This window comes from Neovison vison, chromosome 7 (assembly GCF_020171115.1).
Source record: "Neovison vison isolate M4711 chromosome 7, ASM_NN_V1, whole genome shotgun sequence".
In the NCBI taxonomy this organism is placed as follows: domain Eukaryota; kingdom Metazoa; phylum Chordata; class Mammalia; order Carnivora; family Mustelidae; genus Neogale; species Neogale vison.
The window spans coordinates 13,870,498-13,884,596 of NC_058097.1; the positions used below are offsets into that span (position 1 = coordinate 13,870,498).

At 47.7% G+C, this 14,099-nt stretch overlaps 1 protein-coding gene across 1 annotated transcript in view; it reads right to left on the reverse strand.

The window, feature by feature from the left end:
- The window catches only part of PKD1L3 (polycystin 1 like 3, transient receptor potential channel interacting), a 69,504-nt gene that overhangs the window by 26,067 nt on the left and 29,338 nt on the right, over positions 1 to 14,099 (reverse strand). Inside the window, 14 exon segments of the mRNA XM_044260055.1 lie at positions 1,184 to 1,323; positions 2,849 to 2,961; positions 2,964 to 3,070; positions 3,175 to 3,367; positions 3,959 to 4,139; positions 4,594 to 4,738; positions 4,740 to 4,926; positions 5,144 to 5,340; positions 7,737 to 7,806; positions 7,809 to 7,882; positions 10,337 to 10,346; positions 10,349 to 10,514; positions 10,999 to 11,100; positions 12,681 to 12,911. Coding sequence (XP_044115990.1) covers positions 1,184 to 1,323; positions 2,849 to 2,961; positions 2,964 to 3,070; positions 3,175 to 3,367; positions 3,959 to 4,139; positions 4,594 to 4,738; positions 4,740 to 4,926; positions 5,144 to 5,340; positions 7,737 to 7,806; positions 7,809 to 7,882; positions 10,337 to 10,346; positions 10,349 to 10,514; positions 10,999 to 11,100; positions 12,681 to 12,911 — 1,916 coding nt within the window.

Sequence of the window (14,099 nt, forward strand, 5' to 3'; positions counted from 1 at the left end):
AGATCAAGAGGCACAGGTTCCAGTGACTGAGCCAGGTGGGCGGCCCTGCTGCATTTACATCTTTGTTGGCCAACTGCCTCTTTCAATTATTATTATTTTTTTTTGGTAAAATGTCAGAGGGGTTTACAGCTGAGAGATAAGGAGGTAACACAGCTATACACTGTGTATAACTGTGCACAGGTGTTCCTGAAGTAGTGATGCGTGGATGGCAGAGCTCGAAGCACGCGGTTAGAACTGCATGCAACCACGCACAGGTGAGAGACCGCGGTAAATGGTATTTGACCGGTGTTGCTGGGACACCGGTGTTCTTTAGTGAGGCCACGTAACCAGAATTCACGCACACCGCAACAGCGCAAGGGAGGAGCGCCCGTATGCAAGCAGGGGTCACCTAAAAACCAGGACGTTCTCCTACCATTATCACACTTAAGGAAAGTCTCAATACGTGCCTTGTGTCATATCCTATCCATACTAAAAATGTATTCTTTAATTTAAGGATCAAGAACACTCTTCCATCAACAATTTTTTATTAATTTTTTTAAAAGATTCTATTCATTTACCTGAGAGAAAGAGATCACAAGTAGGCAGAGGCAGGCGGCGGGGGGGGATCATAAGCCCCATTGCAGAACTATCCTCCATTTCAGCATGTCTTTTAAAACTGACTGTGCCTGAAACCAGCTGAGGCCTCTCAACAGAAATTCAGTATTTCTTTGCCACAGTGGATGGTTTAATTATCACCGCTCCGGAGACCCGTATGCCCAGGACCCTGGATCTCCCGAGTCTCTTCTCTTTCAGTATTTTGATATATGGATTTCATATTTTGCATTATTTTGGTTCATTTGATTTTCCTGGTCATTAATCTGAGTTTCATTAGTGACATCTCCTTCAACTCGACTACTAGAATTTGAGTATTTGGTAAGTGACCTTTTTCATTTCCCGAAACCCTTTGTGTTTCATTCAGCTGAATCTCCTGATGGGAGATCTTGTTATTTTTGGTCTCCCCCAGGAGTTTTTTGTTTGTTAAGATTTGAAAAAAAAAAAACTCAGAACCATGAGATGGGGCCACATGCTCCACTGACTAAGGCAGCCTGGTGCCCATTCTCCAGCAGTTTTCCATTAAGATCTACCTACTCCGTGCTCTCCCCGGAATGGGTGGGTCTCAAATGGGACCGTACACCAGAATCACCAGGGAAATTTTAAACCCGTTGGGCCTTGGAATCCATCTCCAGAGATTACTATTTTATTGGTCCGGAGTGAGGCCTGAGTCTGGAGTTTCACGAGCTCCCCAGGTTTGCCTGTGGGAGCATGGGCCCACCCTCCAGGGTTCTTAAAGCAGAAGCAATCCCGTCACCCGGCATGCTGAAAACTCTACTGGCAAAATTCGGGTTTGTTTGTTTCCCAGCAAATGCCCTGTGAGAAATACCAAGAATGGAGAGTGGCGTGAAGAGAGCAGGTGCCTGCACTTAGTAAACCAAGTTCTCTGACCCAGACCAACTATGGGCAACACATGGACCTTATCTGAATCTTGATTTGAACAAAGTAACCATAAAATAGACATTTACAAAACAACTAGGAGAAATGGAACACTGACCCTAAAATAAAAGGGATGGGGCACCTGGGTGGCTCAGTGAGTTAAAGCCTCAGCCTTCTGCTCTGGTCATGATCGCAGGGTCCTGGGATAGAGCCCTGCATGGGGCTCTCTGCTCGGCAGGGAACCTGTTTCCCTCTCTCTCTGCCTGCCTCTCTGCCTACTTGTGATCTCTGTCTCTCAAATAAATAAATAAAATCTTTAAAAAAAATAAAAGTGATAAAATACATATAACAAAAAACATACCATTTTAACATTTTCAAAGGATAAGGTACATTCTATAATGTGTAAATATTAACACATTAGTGTGAATGGTTTTTATATTTATGTTGTTAAGAGTGATTATCTGGGGCACCTGGGTGGCTCAGTCGGTTAAAGCCTCTGCCTTCAGCTCAGTTCATGACCTCAGGGTCCTGAGATCAAGCCCCGCATGGGGCTCTCTGCTCAGAGAGGGGCCTGCTTCCTCCTCTCTCTGCCTGTCTCTCTGCCTACTTGTGATCTCAGTCTCTCAAATAAATAAAATCTTAATTAAAAAAAAGAGAGAAGAGTGATTATCTTTTTGAAACATATACACTAAGATATCTAGGGAGAAAATGATAGGAAGTGAGGCTTTTTATTTATTTTAAACAGATGGAACAAGACTGGCTTTTTTCTGGTAATGAAGTAACTAACTGTTGAAGCTTACACAAGGGTAAAATTCGTTAGACCATTCCCCACACATATCTGTGGACCTGGCATTTTTCTTAAAAGTTTTTAAAAATTGGGGCACCTGGGTGTGTCGGTCAGTTGAGCATCTGCTTTGGGCTCGGGCCATGATCCCAGGGTCCTGTGATCGAGCCCCACATGGGGCTCCCTGCTCCCCGAGTAGTCTGCTTCTCCCTCTCCCTCTGCAGCTCGCCCTGCTCGTGTTCTCTCATAAATAAATAAAATCTTTTAAAAAAGTTTTAAAAAGCTAAGTTTCCTGGTGTTTTTTCTAAGTGGTTTATGGTTGATTTTTTTTCACTTGTCCTCTCTTGGCAATCCTTTTCCGCTCTGCTTCTACTAGTCTGCTTCTACAGTTCTCACCAGTTTTTTCTGTGACTTCACACACTGAAATTTCATTCTGCCTATTTCTGCTGTTTTCTTTTTTTGGGGGGTCAAATTGTCAGAACCATTAGGCACTTTGAATGGACACCCAAGGGTGTCATCTTCCCAAGTGAGCAGCCCGCGGCGCGAGTGGGTCCCTCCCCACCCCCCATGCTGGGGCGCCCCGTTTTCACGTACCTTGACTGGCTGGCTGACGACGGGGTTGTGAAGCATGGATAACATCACTGACACAACCCAGCTGGTGGCCTGCTCTCTGGTCAGTTCCAAGCTATAAAGTGCAGTAAAAAAGTCTCAGCCAGGCTAGTGACGCCCAGAAAGAGCCAGCAGAGGTAAGTCAACTCTCGGCGCAGGCCATGAGCCACGGGCTTCCTCCCTTCTTCTGGGCTCAGGATGGGGAAACTCCCTTAAGAACAGAGGTGGAAGGAATGAGCTGAACGGCAACAGCTGAGAGAGAGACGCAGGATAATTATGGGTGATGCGGGAAGCCTGGTGCGGGGCCTTACCTGGAGGGCCCCTGCTCCGTGGGAAGGATACGTGTTTCCAAGAGCTCCTGGAGTTTTTGCAGTTGGCCGGTGGCATCAAGGACATCACGAGGCCGGTCGGCCTGGGTGGGATCCGGGGCGCGTGAATGCGACTGCAGCCGCTGCAGAACTCCGAGCAGGTAACGGGACAGATGATGGTGGCTTTCAGGAACCGCTGCAAATACAGGCCGGGCTCACATGTCAAGGGACAGGCACTACGGGCAGAGAGGAGCACGTCATTCACGGATGAGGGCGTTCCATTTCCCAGACCGTGGAGACCCAGCAATTAACGACTGTCTTCTCTGAGCGTGTCGGTGACTTGCTAACAATTTCTAAAATTCTACATTTGGATCCAGAATAGAAAAGAAAACACAACTTTTGATCTAGAAGCAAATTAAAATTGAAACCGAATTGGGCTTTCTTCTCCAGAATGGTGTTAAGTGCCCAGTGGGGCGTAAAGTATAGTCAAGATTCCATAAATCCCCTAATCTGCCTGTTCCATAGAAGAAAAAGAATGACAAATCTCAAGAGCCCCCAGCAAAGCAGATGGAGTGTGAGCGGGTCTGAACCAGAGGGCATTTCTGTGGGTTTTTCCTTCATCCTTTACTTTGTATCACCAGATATACTGTCTCAAAAGCGATCAGCTCTACTGGAAGTTTAAGGAAACGGAAGCAGAAGGTTCTACGGTGCCTGCTGGTTATGCCAAGAGGGAGGAGGGAGTGGGAGGCAGAGAACACCTCAGTTACCAACACCTGCAGAGCTTTACCATTTGCCAGATGGGGTCCTGCCTGCTGAGGAGAGCCGTGACCTTCCAAGTGAGAAGAGACGAGGCTGGCTAAAAGCTGCGCCATCTTGTTAATGCTGTGAGACGCCCATAAAGATTGTTCCCACTCTGAGAGGAGGTAGGTGTTTCTCCTGAGCAGGAATCCCACAGTTTCCTTCAATTCCTGAATGTGGAGCCAAGATGAGAAAAAGTCTGACATTCGCCCGGGGCTTGTAGCAGTTACACACGGCAGGGTCGTCTCTACTGAGAGTGAATACTCAGTGGGAAGAACCTCTATTTTTCATTTTCTTTCTCCTTTCTCAGAAAGAAATCACCTCCCAGTAGCTTCAAAACTAGTTTTATGAGGGATTACAGGAAGAAAGAAGGGACAGCTGGATCAAACACCACCAACGAAAACTGGAGAGTAGTACCTTCTGGACTCACACCCAGTCCTCAGAATATATCAAGAGGAAAGATGAGGGGCATGAGCATCATGGCCCAGGGCACAGGACTTAGGGAGAAGCTATCAAGGTTAATGGGACCAGCAAGCCTTCTAGAAGATTCTCTCCACCGACCTTTCTTTCTACACATGGAAGCAGGACCTGCCATCTTCTTATAAAATTAGGCACAAGGCTTACCTCAGCCACCTCTGTGAGAGACAGAGGCTCAAAAGGAGCCTCTGGGAGGCAGGAGGCTTGGCTGGGAGGAAAGGGAGGCAGGGGTTCGTGTGGCTGGATCAGCAGGAAGAGGCGCCCAATTACAAGATTGATGGGGAAGAGGAGGAGCAGTTTGGCCGCCGGTGAGCAGCTGGGACCAGGTCACAGGAAACGGCCCCACTGCAAGAAGAACACGACAGCAGGCTTCATCCTCAAGAGCTGAAGTCGTCTCAGTCGTTGCCCTCCCGGCTCCAGGCATCTGTTTGGCAAGTCCGCCATGATTATCCACAGACAGGACTTCCTCACGGACATTATCTAGGGACAGGACATCTAAGGCTAAGACTGACGTGTCGTTCCCAAGGCTGCTTCACTCATTAATGAACGGGAACAGGGTGGAAGTCTGTTAGAACATTCAAAGCAAAGCGAAAACAAAGGCACCTCAGGACCCTGTTTCTGACCCTGAAAGGAAGGCGGGTGCGGCACAGTGGACGGATTGCGCGCCACCAACACCGCACGCCAGGCTCACCCGCACCTGGCTCGTCTCTCTCAGCTGTGCTGCTGCTTCTCCTCCAGAACACAACACTGACCACCATGTTGCACAGCAGCGACGTCAGGCAGCAAGTGAGTCTTTGGACTCTCGTAAACCGGTTCCAGGGATGTCGAGTTAAGACCGAGAGCCACGGATGGTCCTGGGTGAGCTTCTCTACAATGAGGGACGAGAACAGGTGTCTAAGAAGATAAATGAGAACAGGACAGACGTGAGTTGGCATCCTGATGGCGTCCCAGGCCAAGATGTATTTTGTCCGGCCACAAGCTCACCGTGACAACTCAGCCACCATCTGCTACCTCTATCAAGATGCTTCCAAATGACATGGCAGTGGGACTCCTTTGTGATTTTAGGACACCAGATTTTTTAAAAAAATATTTTATTTATTTATTTGACAGAGAAAGACTCAGTGAGAGAGGGAACACAAGCATGGGGAGCGGGAGAGGGAGAAGCAGGCTTCCCGCTGAGCCAGGAGACTGATGCGGGGCTCGATCCCAGGACCCTGGCATCATGACCTGAGCCAAAGGCAGATGCTTAATGACTGAGCCACCCAGGCACCCCTGGACATGAGGTTTTTGAGGATAAGTTTAATTTATATTGTATGAGAGTTTAAAATTAAAAACTGGTTTTTTTTTTTAAAACTTCCTAAGAGTTTTGATAAATCTTTTGCTCTACAAAGTTTGCATCAGGCTTCCACTCAAGGTAGTTCAGTAAATTCACACTTTGAGCACCTGCTCTGCTCCAAATGTGGAGGAACTATCAATAAGCTACAAAAAGAAAGAATAACACATACTGGCTGGGCTTAAAAACAGGATAAATCTCTCTGAGGAGAAGTGGAATTAGAAAAAATAGTGGTAAGCAGGGAAGTCACAGGATTTCTAGGCTCCCGGTCTGGAAGAAGGTAGTACACAGGCGGGAGTTGCCTGGTGTAGGGTAACGGGAATTAAAAGTGTTTCATGGGTGGGGGGAGGGAGAGTGGCGAAGGGATGCCATGACTCGCCCACAAAACTCCCAGCAAAGACTGGGAGGCTTACTGGTTCCAGGCATTTACAAAACTTCTGTCTAAACATTAAATCACCATGAAACTAAGTGAGTGGAAACTTCACCTGCAAGCCATGATGAACACAGAATTCATTCAGAAAAAGTCACTAACCGGGCACCTGGGTGGCTCAGTGGGTTAAGCCGCTGCCTTCGGCTCAGGTCATGATCTCAGGGTCCTGGGATCAAGTCCTGCATCGGGCTTTCTGCTCAGCAGGGAGCCTGCTTTCTCCTCCTCTCTCTCTGCCTGCCTCTCCATCTACTTGTGAGTTCTCTCTGTCAAATAAATACATAAAATCTTAAAAAAAAAAAAAGTTTAAAAAAAAAAAAGAAAAAGTCACTAACCAGATAACAATGACAACTACTAAGAACAACAAATCCTGGAGCAGGGAAAGGAAATATGATTTCCAGCATCACCACATTCCGTTATTTAAAATAGTCAGTTTGGAGCGCCTGGGTGGCTCAGTGGGTTAAAGTATCTGCCTTTGGCTCAGGTCATGATCTCAGGGTCCTGGGATCGAGCCTCGCATTGGACTCTGCTCAGCAGGAAGCCTGCTCCCCACCCACCTGCCTGCCTCTCTGCCTACTTGTGATCTCTGACAAATAAATAAAATCTTTAAAAAATATATTTAAAATGGTCAGTTTTTAACAAAAGATCACAAGACACAAAAAGAAATGACAAAGTATATCTCACTCATGCATATGTGTGTGCACATACACAGCCATAAATACACTGTCCCTGAGGAAGCCAAGACACAGGATATACTAGAAAGAGACTTTAAATAAGCTATTTTTAAAAGATTTTATTTATTTGTGAGAGAGAGCGAGATAGCGAGAGAGCAAGAGCGCGTGCACAAACAGGGGGGGCAGCAGAAAGAGGGAGAAGCAGGCTCCCTGCCGATCAAGGAGCCTGATGCGGAACTCGATCCCAGGACCTTGGGATCACAACCCAAGTTGAAGTAGATGCTCAACCCACTGAGCCACTCAGGCACCCCTGAATAAGCTATTAAAAAAAAAAAAGATTTTATTTACTTATTTGACAGAAAGAGAGAGAGAGAGCACACACAAGCAGGGGGAGTAACAGGCAGAGGGAGAGGCAGGCTCCCTGTGAGCAGGGAGCCCAATGCAGGGCTCGATCCCAGGATTCTGGGATCATGACCCAAGCTGAAGGCAGACGCCTAAGGACTGAGCCACCCAGCCGCCCCCAAATCAGCTATATTAAATGTGTTCAAAGAACCAAAGACAACCATGTGTAAAGAACTAAAGGAAAGTGAATGAGAAAGGCGTCTTGCCAAATAGAAAACATCAGTAAATAGACAGAAATTGTTTTTTAAGAGAACCACACAGAAAGGCCACAGTTGAAAAACACATGCATTGAAATGCAAAGTTCACTGGAAAGGCTCCACGGCAGATCTGAGCAGGCAGAGGAAACAATCCGCAAACCTGAAGACAGGTCAATTGGCATCATCCCATCCGAGCAGCAGAAAGAATGAAGAAAAACGCGCACAGTCACCTGCAGACCACCATTTCCCACCAATACCTAAAGGGAAAGAGCTCTTTCTTCGAGACTGGCACAGAGACCCGGTCACGCTCGCACTCTCCGAGGTCACCGCCAGCCAACAGTTGCACAGGAAGTACCATTTCCATTCACCTGCCAGGTCACCGACAGTGACCTGGTTTACGCACCTACGGTAAAATGAAGGTAGGTATGTTACGGGGGTGGGGGGCGCGAACCAGATGCTGCAACAAGAGGTAATCTTGTCCTGTCGGGAAATGGATTCTTTTCATTGTGAGGCAAGAACTAAAGAAAGAGACAAGAGCTGATCCAAGTGTTCCCTTCCTGACCTCTCAGGGAATTCATGTATCAAAACCAGAACGCAGCCTTCTGTCATTCGGGAACACTCCAGTGTGTGTATGTCTCCCTTAACCCTCCTTGTTCATACACGCCAGTCGCCTCTTCGTACAGCCCACCTGCCTCTGTCTTCGTCACCAGGGCCTGAAGGGGCGTCCCTGGCGGGTGGGGACTGGTCTTCAACATTCATATTAAGGACTTCTCATCCTACTGGGTTCTCTACACTCTACAGTTCAACACATTTTGAGAAATGTAAATACTGTGTAAGCACCACCACCATCAAATTATCACCCCCAAAAGTTCCCTGTGCCCCTTTCCAGTCAGCCCCGCTGAGGGCCACCCCGGCCCCAGGTGACCACTGACCTGCTTTCTGTCCCTCAGACTAGTTAGCTTTTTCTAGAATTTCATACATGTGGATGCATATGGCATGTTTCCTTTTGTGTCTGGCTTCTTCTGCTTTGTAAAATGTTTCTGGCATTCACCCGCGTCACTGTACCAATAGATCATTCTTTGTGTTGGTGGGTTGTACTCCTTTAAATGAACATGCTAACATTTGTTTCTTCATTCACCTGATGGGCACGTGTGCTGTTCCTAGTTTTGGATGACTATTAACAAAGCTGCTATGAATGTATGTGTGTAAGTCCTGGAACGGACGTGCATTTTCATTGGTCTTGGGTGATCACCCAGCAGTGCAATTTCTGGGTCACGTGGTACCTGTCTATTGGCCTTGACAAGCCCTGCAAACCATCCGTTCATGTGGCTGCACCGCTGTGTGCTCCTGCCTGAGGCGCATGAGTTCCAGTGGCTCCCAACGTCACCCCAACGTCACCCCAACTCGATTTTGTCAGACTTCATTGCAGTCATTCTGGACGAGATGTCCAGTGCTCTCACTGTGCTTTTAATTTGCATTTTTGATGATCAACGACATTATGCATCTCTTCAGGGGCCCATTATATGTTACTCTCCTTTATAAATCAAACCACAGTCAGTGTCCAAGTGCTTTGTAGATGCCTGAACAGAGCAAACAGCAAGCAAATGCTTAGACTCGACTGGCCTCACGTAGCGCGGAGAGACTCCTGCTGCTAATGCTTTTGGGCAGGGAGTGCGCTCTTCTTTTTTTTTTTTTGGAAAAGAGCTGAGTGTCACTTGGTGGGCCAGGGTTGAGGGTCAGTGATTTTTTTTTTTAAGACTTTATTTATTTATTTGACAGACAGAGATCACAAGTGGGCAGAGAGACAGGCAGAGAGAGAGAGGAGGAAGCAGGCTCCCTGCTGAGCAGAGAGCCCGATGCGGGGCTCCATCCCAGGACCCTGGGATTGTGACCCGAGCCGAAGGCAGAGGCTTTAACCCACTGAGCCACCCAGGCGCCCCAGGGAGTGTACTCTTTACAGGTGGGCAACACTCAGCAACTGACTGACCAGAGTCCCTGTGCCTTAGACCTTTGACTCCATTCCCTTCTTTTTTTCCTAATCCCGGTCAATAGTCTTGATCTCAGTTAACGCCATCTTTACTCTCTCCACGCACCTCCCCTCGTTCTGAGTGCGGCGGCAGAAGAGCAGAAGCACGTGGACTTCATGCATGTCATCACTGACCCTGTTCCTCACAAATTCCCTGGGCCTGTCCCACATCAGGATTCTGCCCTCCTTTCCTCTCTTCTAAAGCTCTTAATATTGACTGAGAGTGTATTTTTAGTGAAGAGTCATTTATTAAGTTTACTCTTCAAAGATATTTTTCTGGGGCACCTGGCTGGCTCAGTTGGTTAAGTGTCTGCTTTGGCTCAGGTCATGATCCCATGGTCCTAGGATCAAGCCTTGTGTTGGGCTCCTAGCTGAGTGGGATGTCTCCTTCTCCCTCTACCTCTGCCCCTCCCCTGCTCACGCTCTCTTTCTCTCTCTCTCTCACTTGCTCACTCTTTATCTCAAATAAATAAATAAAATCTTTTAAAAAATAAAGATATTTTTCATGTGTAGGGATACTTCTCATTTACAACACTTTGGGCAGTAAATTGCCATGATTTGGTCTTCACAATCATAACACCATTAAATGAAAATAAAAGACAAAAATCACCTGTCACTTTACCATCCACACAGAATCCTATTGTTAATTTTCCCTGTTTCTTTTCAGAGTTTCCCCTTTGTAGATGCTTTGAAATTTAAATCTACTAGTCATTTGTTATGATTTGGCCCAAAGTGTTAAATTGTTCTGCGTGGCGGTGGCATGCTGGTCTTGCCCCAGACTGGGGGATCCCCAGAGAAGGAAGGACAAGGCCGCCCGACGCAGGTACTCACCAAGAAGGGCCACCCCCGAGTTGTCACGCCAGAGCCTCAGGCCGTGCAACTCCCCGAGGGAGGCCTGGGTGGTGAGGAGGAAGACATCCGGTCCCCCTCGCTCGAACACTGCCTTCTGGGGGTCACAAAGGTGATGGGGCTCACTCCGTCCCTCTGATCCATAAAGGGTGATAACCACCTAAAACACAACAAGGAAAGATAAAATGCAGGACGTTCTAACATGACCCCTGGAGTTTATCCTTCAGGGAAAAGGAGACAGAGAAAACTACCAAGGTAAAGTCATTGGGGGTGCTGGACAAGTTCAGTGGACTCTACACACGTACAGTTTAGAACCAGGACCTGTGGGACGCCTGGGTGGCGCAGTTGGTTGGACGACTGCCTTCAGCTCAGGGTGTGATCCTGGAGTCCCGGGATCGAGTCCCACATCAGGCTCCCAGCTCCATGGGGAGTCTGCTTCGCTCTCTGACCTTCTCCTCGCTCGTGCTCTCTCTCACTGTCTCTCTCTCTCAAATAAATAAAATAAAATCTTTAAAAAAAAAAAAAAAAGAACCAGGACCTGTGCTCCTAACGTGCTCCCGGAGGGCGGGGTGTCACCAGGGCAGAGCGCATCTTGTGCGCTAGAAGACACAAGGCCAAGGGCGAAGACCACCCATTTCACTAACCTTAGCTGTTGTGGCAGCCCTTCTTCGATAGCCAGTGGAGACCTGAAGCAGGCAGTGAAACTGAGAGCTGGGGCCATTATCGGCTGGGACAGTGACCTTCACCTGCAGGGAAAGCAGAACCAAGAAGGATCTTGGCTTGAGAAGCAGGAGGATGAGCGGTCCAGCTTCAACAACCCGATGGAGAGCAAGGGGGACTTGCGAGTGGGAGGTAAACAAGCAGACCCAAGGGACGGAACAGCGGTGAAGGCTGGAAGACCCAGCTTTATGCCTCGAAAATGAAATAGTCACAGAATCCCCAATCAGGTCTTGGGCTTCAAAATCTTTCCATCTCCCTCCCCTGCAGAGAGGGTTATCACACAACCTGGAGGACACTTACTTAAGTGTGAATCTCTGATAAACGATGAATCACTGGGGAGCACGCTTACACTAAAAATGCATTCAGTATATGAAATTCAAATTTAACTGGGTGTCCTATGTTTTTATTTACAAAAACTGGCAACTCTTCACCCATAGCAACATAGAAATGGATGGCATGTATTCTAGAATTTCCAAGGGTAAGAAAACATATGAATAAAAGACGCATGCAATGGATGCTAAGAAGAGGCTGTCATCAGGGCGCGGGGCATCCGCGGGACAACATGTCGGTTGAGCATCTGACACCTGATTTCAGCTCAGGTTGTGATCTCAGGACTGTGAGATTGAGGCCTGCGAAAGGCTCTATACTCAGCACAGAATCTGCTTATGTTTCTTTCTCCCTCTCCCTCCGTCCTTTCCCCTGTGCACTTGCTCTTTCTAAAATAAATAAATAAATCTTTAAAAAAAAAAAAGCAGCAGCAGCTGTCATCAAGGGATTTTTTGTTGTTATTCAAAAAAGAGATTCCTTGGGCGCCTGGGTGGCTCAGTGGGTTAAGCCTCTGCCTTCGGCTCAGGTCACGATCTCAGGGTCCTAGGATCGAGCCCCGCGTCAGGCTCTCTGCTCAGCAGGAAGTCTGCTTCCCTCCCCTCTCTCTGCCTGCCTCTCTACCTACTTGTGATCTCTGTCTGTCAAATAAATAAATAAAATCTTTTAAAAAAAGAAAAAAAGAGATTCCTTACAGTTTTCTTATCTATCGCAGTTACATGAAATTCTCATTTCACTTCCACATAACTTTCATATCCAGTGTATAAAGTGAGACAAACTTGCATTCGATTTTGGTTACGTTCTCTAGATGCTCTGGGTGATTCCTAAACTAAACAAATCACAGGAAGGTTCAACCTCCACTAAAGGAAAAGAACAAAAAAAAAAGGAGATAGAGCATTAAGTTGCTAAGCAGACAGGAGACATGAAGAGAAACTTAAGAAAAGTCCCCCCTGGGGGCGCCTGGGTGGCTCAGTGGGTTAAGCCGCTGCCTTCGGCTCAGGTCATGATCTCAGGGTCCTGGGATCGAGTCCCGCATCGGGCTCTCTGCTCAGCAGGGAGCCTGCTTCCCTCTCTCTCTCTCTCTCTCTGCCTGCCTCTCCGACTACTTGTGATTTCTCTCTGTCAAATAAATAAATAAAATTAAAAAAAAAAAAAAAAGTCCCCCCTGAATTTCTACGACACCAAGTACCATGCTACCAGCCTCTTCTGGTCAAGGGTTTTTTTCCATCTTGTTCAACACACTCAAGACACTGTGGTAAAGCTTCTAGAATCAATGTCTCACCTGCTGCATGTCTGCTTGATCCTTTCTCCAAGCCCCCACACACGTGAGTATATAGAATCCGAAAAGGCTGGCCAGCAAAGACACCCCAACAGGGTTGTTGGTCACATGAAGGAACAGCTTGATCGTGTCCTTAATGTTCACGGTCTGGGGCACAATGAAGAAGTCGCTGCCCAAGTAGGCCAGGCGGTTACAGAGACACTGTGTCCTCAAGACCGTGCTCTGTGGCCCAACCTGTAAATAGAACCAAGACGCTGATTCTAACTGAACAGAGTGCTAAGGAAGGGACAATCATAAAACGCAAACCTAGGCAGTCCTGAGCGGGAAAACTGTCCGGGCTGCGTATTCAGTGCTGGTGGTCGCGGAGGCCGGAGGAAGCAGCGTGGAGAGCGATCTGGCAGCCTCGGACTCTGGCCCTTCCAGGAGTGAACACAGACCCCAGGGGAAGTCTGCACATGCACACAAGGAGACGTGAGAAAGAATGTTTCCGTCGTTGCTGTTCATAACCAAAGAATCGGAAACGACCTGTGTATGGCCAGTAACAGTGGAACATACAAACAAAGAAGTAGAGGGCTGCTACTCTCTACTGATGGGATATTCTCTAGCAGTCAAAATGAAGGAGTCAGAGCTAGATAATAGCATTGTGCATAAACGCTGAGTGAAAAATACAAGTTAAAGGGGACACCTGAGTGGCTCAATCGGTTAAGCATCTGCCTTCGGCTCAGGTCATGATCCCAGGGTCCTGGAACTGAGCCTGGAATAGAGCCCTGCATCGGGCTTCGTGCTCAGCACGGAGTCTGCTTCTCCCTCTCCCACTCCTCTTGCTTGTGCTCTCTCTCCCTGTCAAATAAATAAAATCTTAAAAAAAAAAAAGTTAAAGAAGGATGGTACAAATGGTACCATTTACACAGAGACCCAGAGCATGCCCAACAACACTCGTGTGTCGGTGTGACTGACTGTTTTCCATGCCACAAGGTCAAGCTCTGGGTGCCAGGTCTATCTCTTGCCCTGGGAGGACTTCGGCAGCTCTGTTCCTTGCATGGTGTCCAAACGCTGTACAGGCCTTCAAGGAGGCAGGAAACCCCCTGGTGCTTTTTGTGAGTAGTGGGGTCACTGCTGGGTGAGTCTTGCTACTCAAAGTGCCGTCTCCGCAACTCGGAGCACTGACATCACCTCGGAGCCTGTTAGAAAGGCAGAAGCTCAGGTCCCACCCTCCTTGACTACAACAGAATCTGCCATTGAACAGACTCCTAAGTAGAGGATTTGCTAGAAAGGCTTTGCTTCAGATCTTCCAGAAATCTCTGCTGAGGCCATGAATGGTGTCAGTGCCTTCCAGAGCATCCTCTTTCCCTCTACTCCCGTGTGAATGACCCCTCTCAGCTCTTTTACGAACAGCCTCATGATTTCCAGAACCTTGCACCA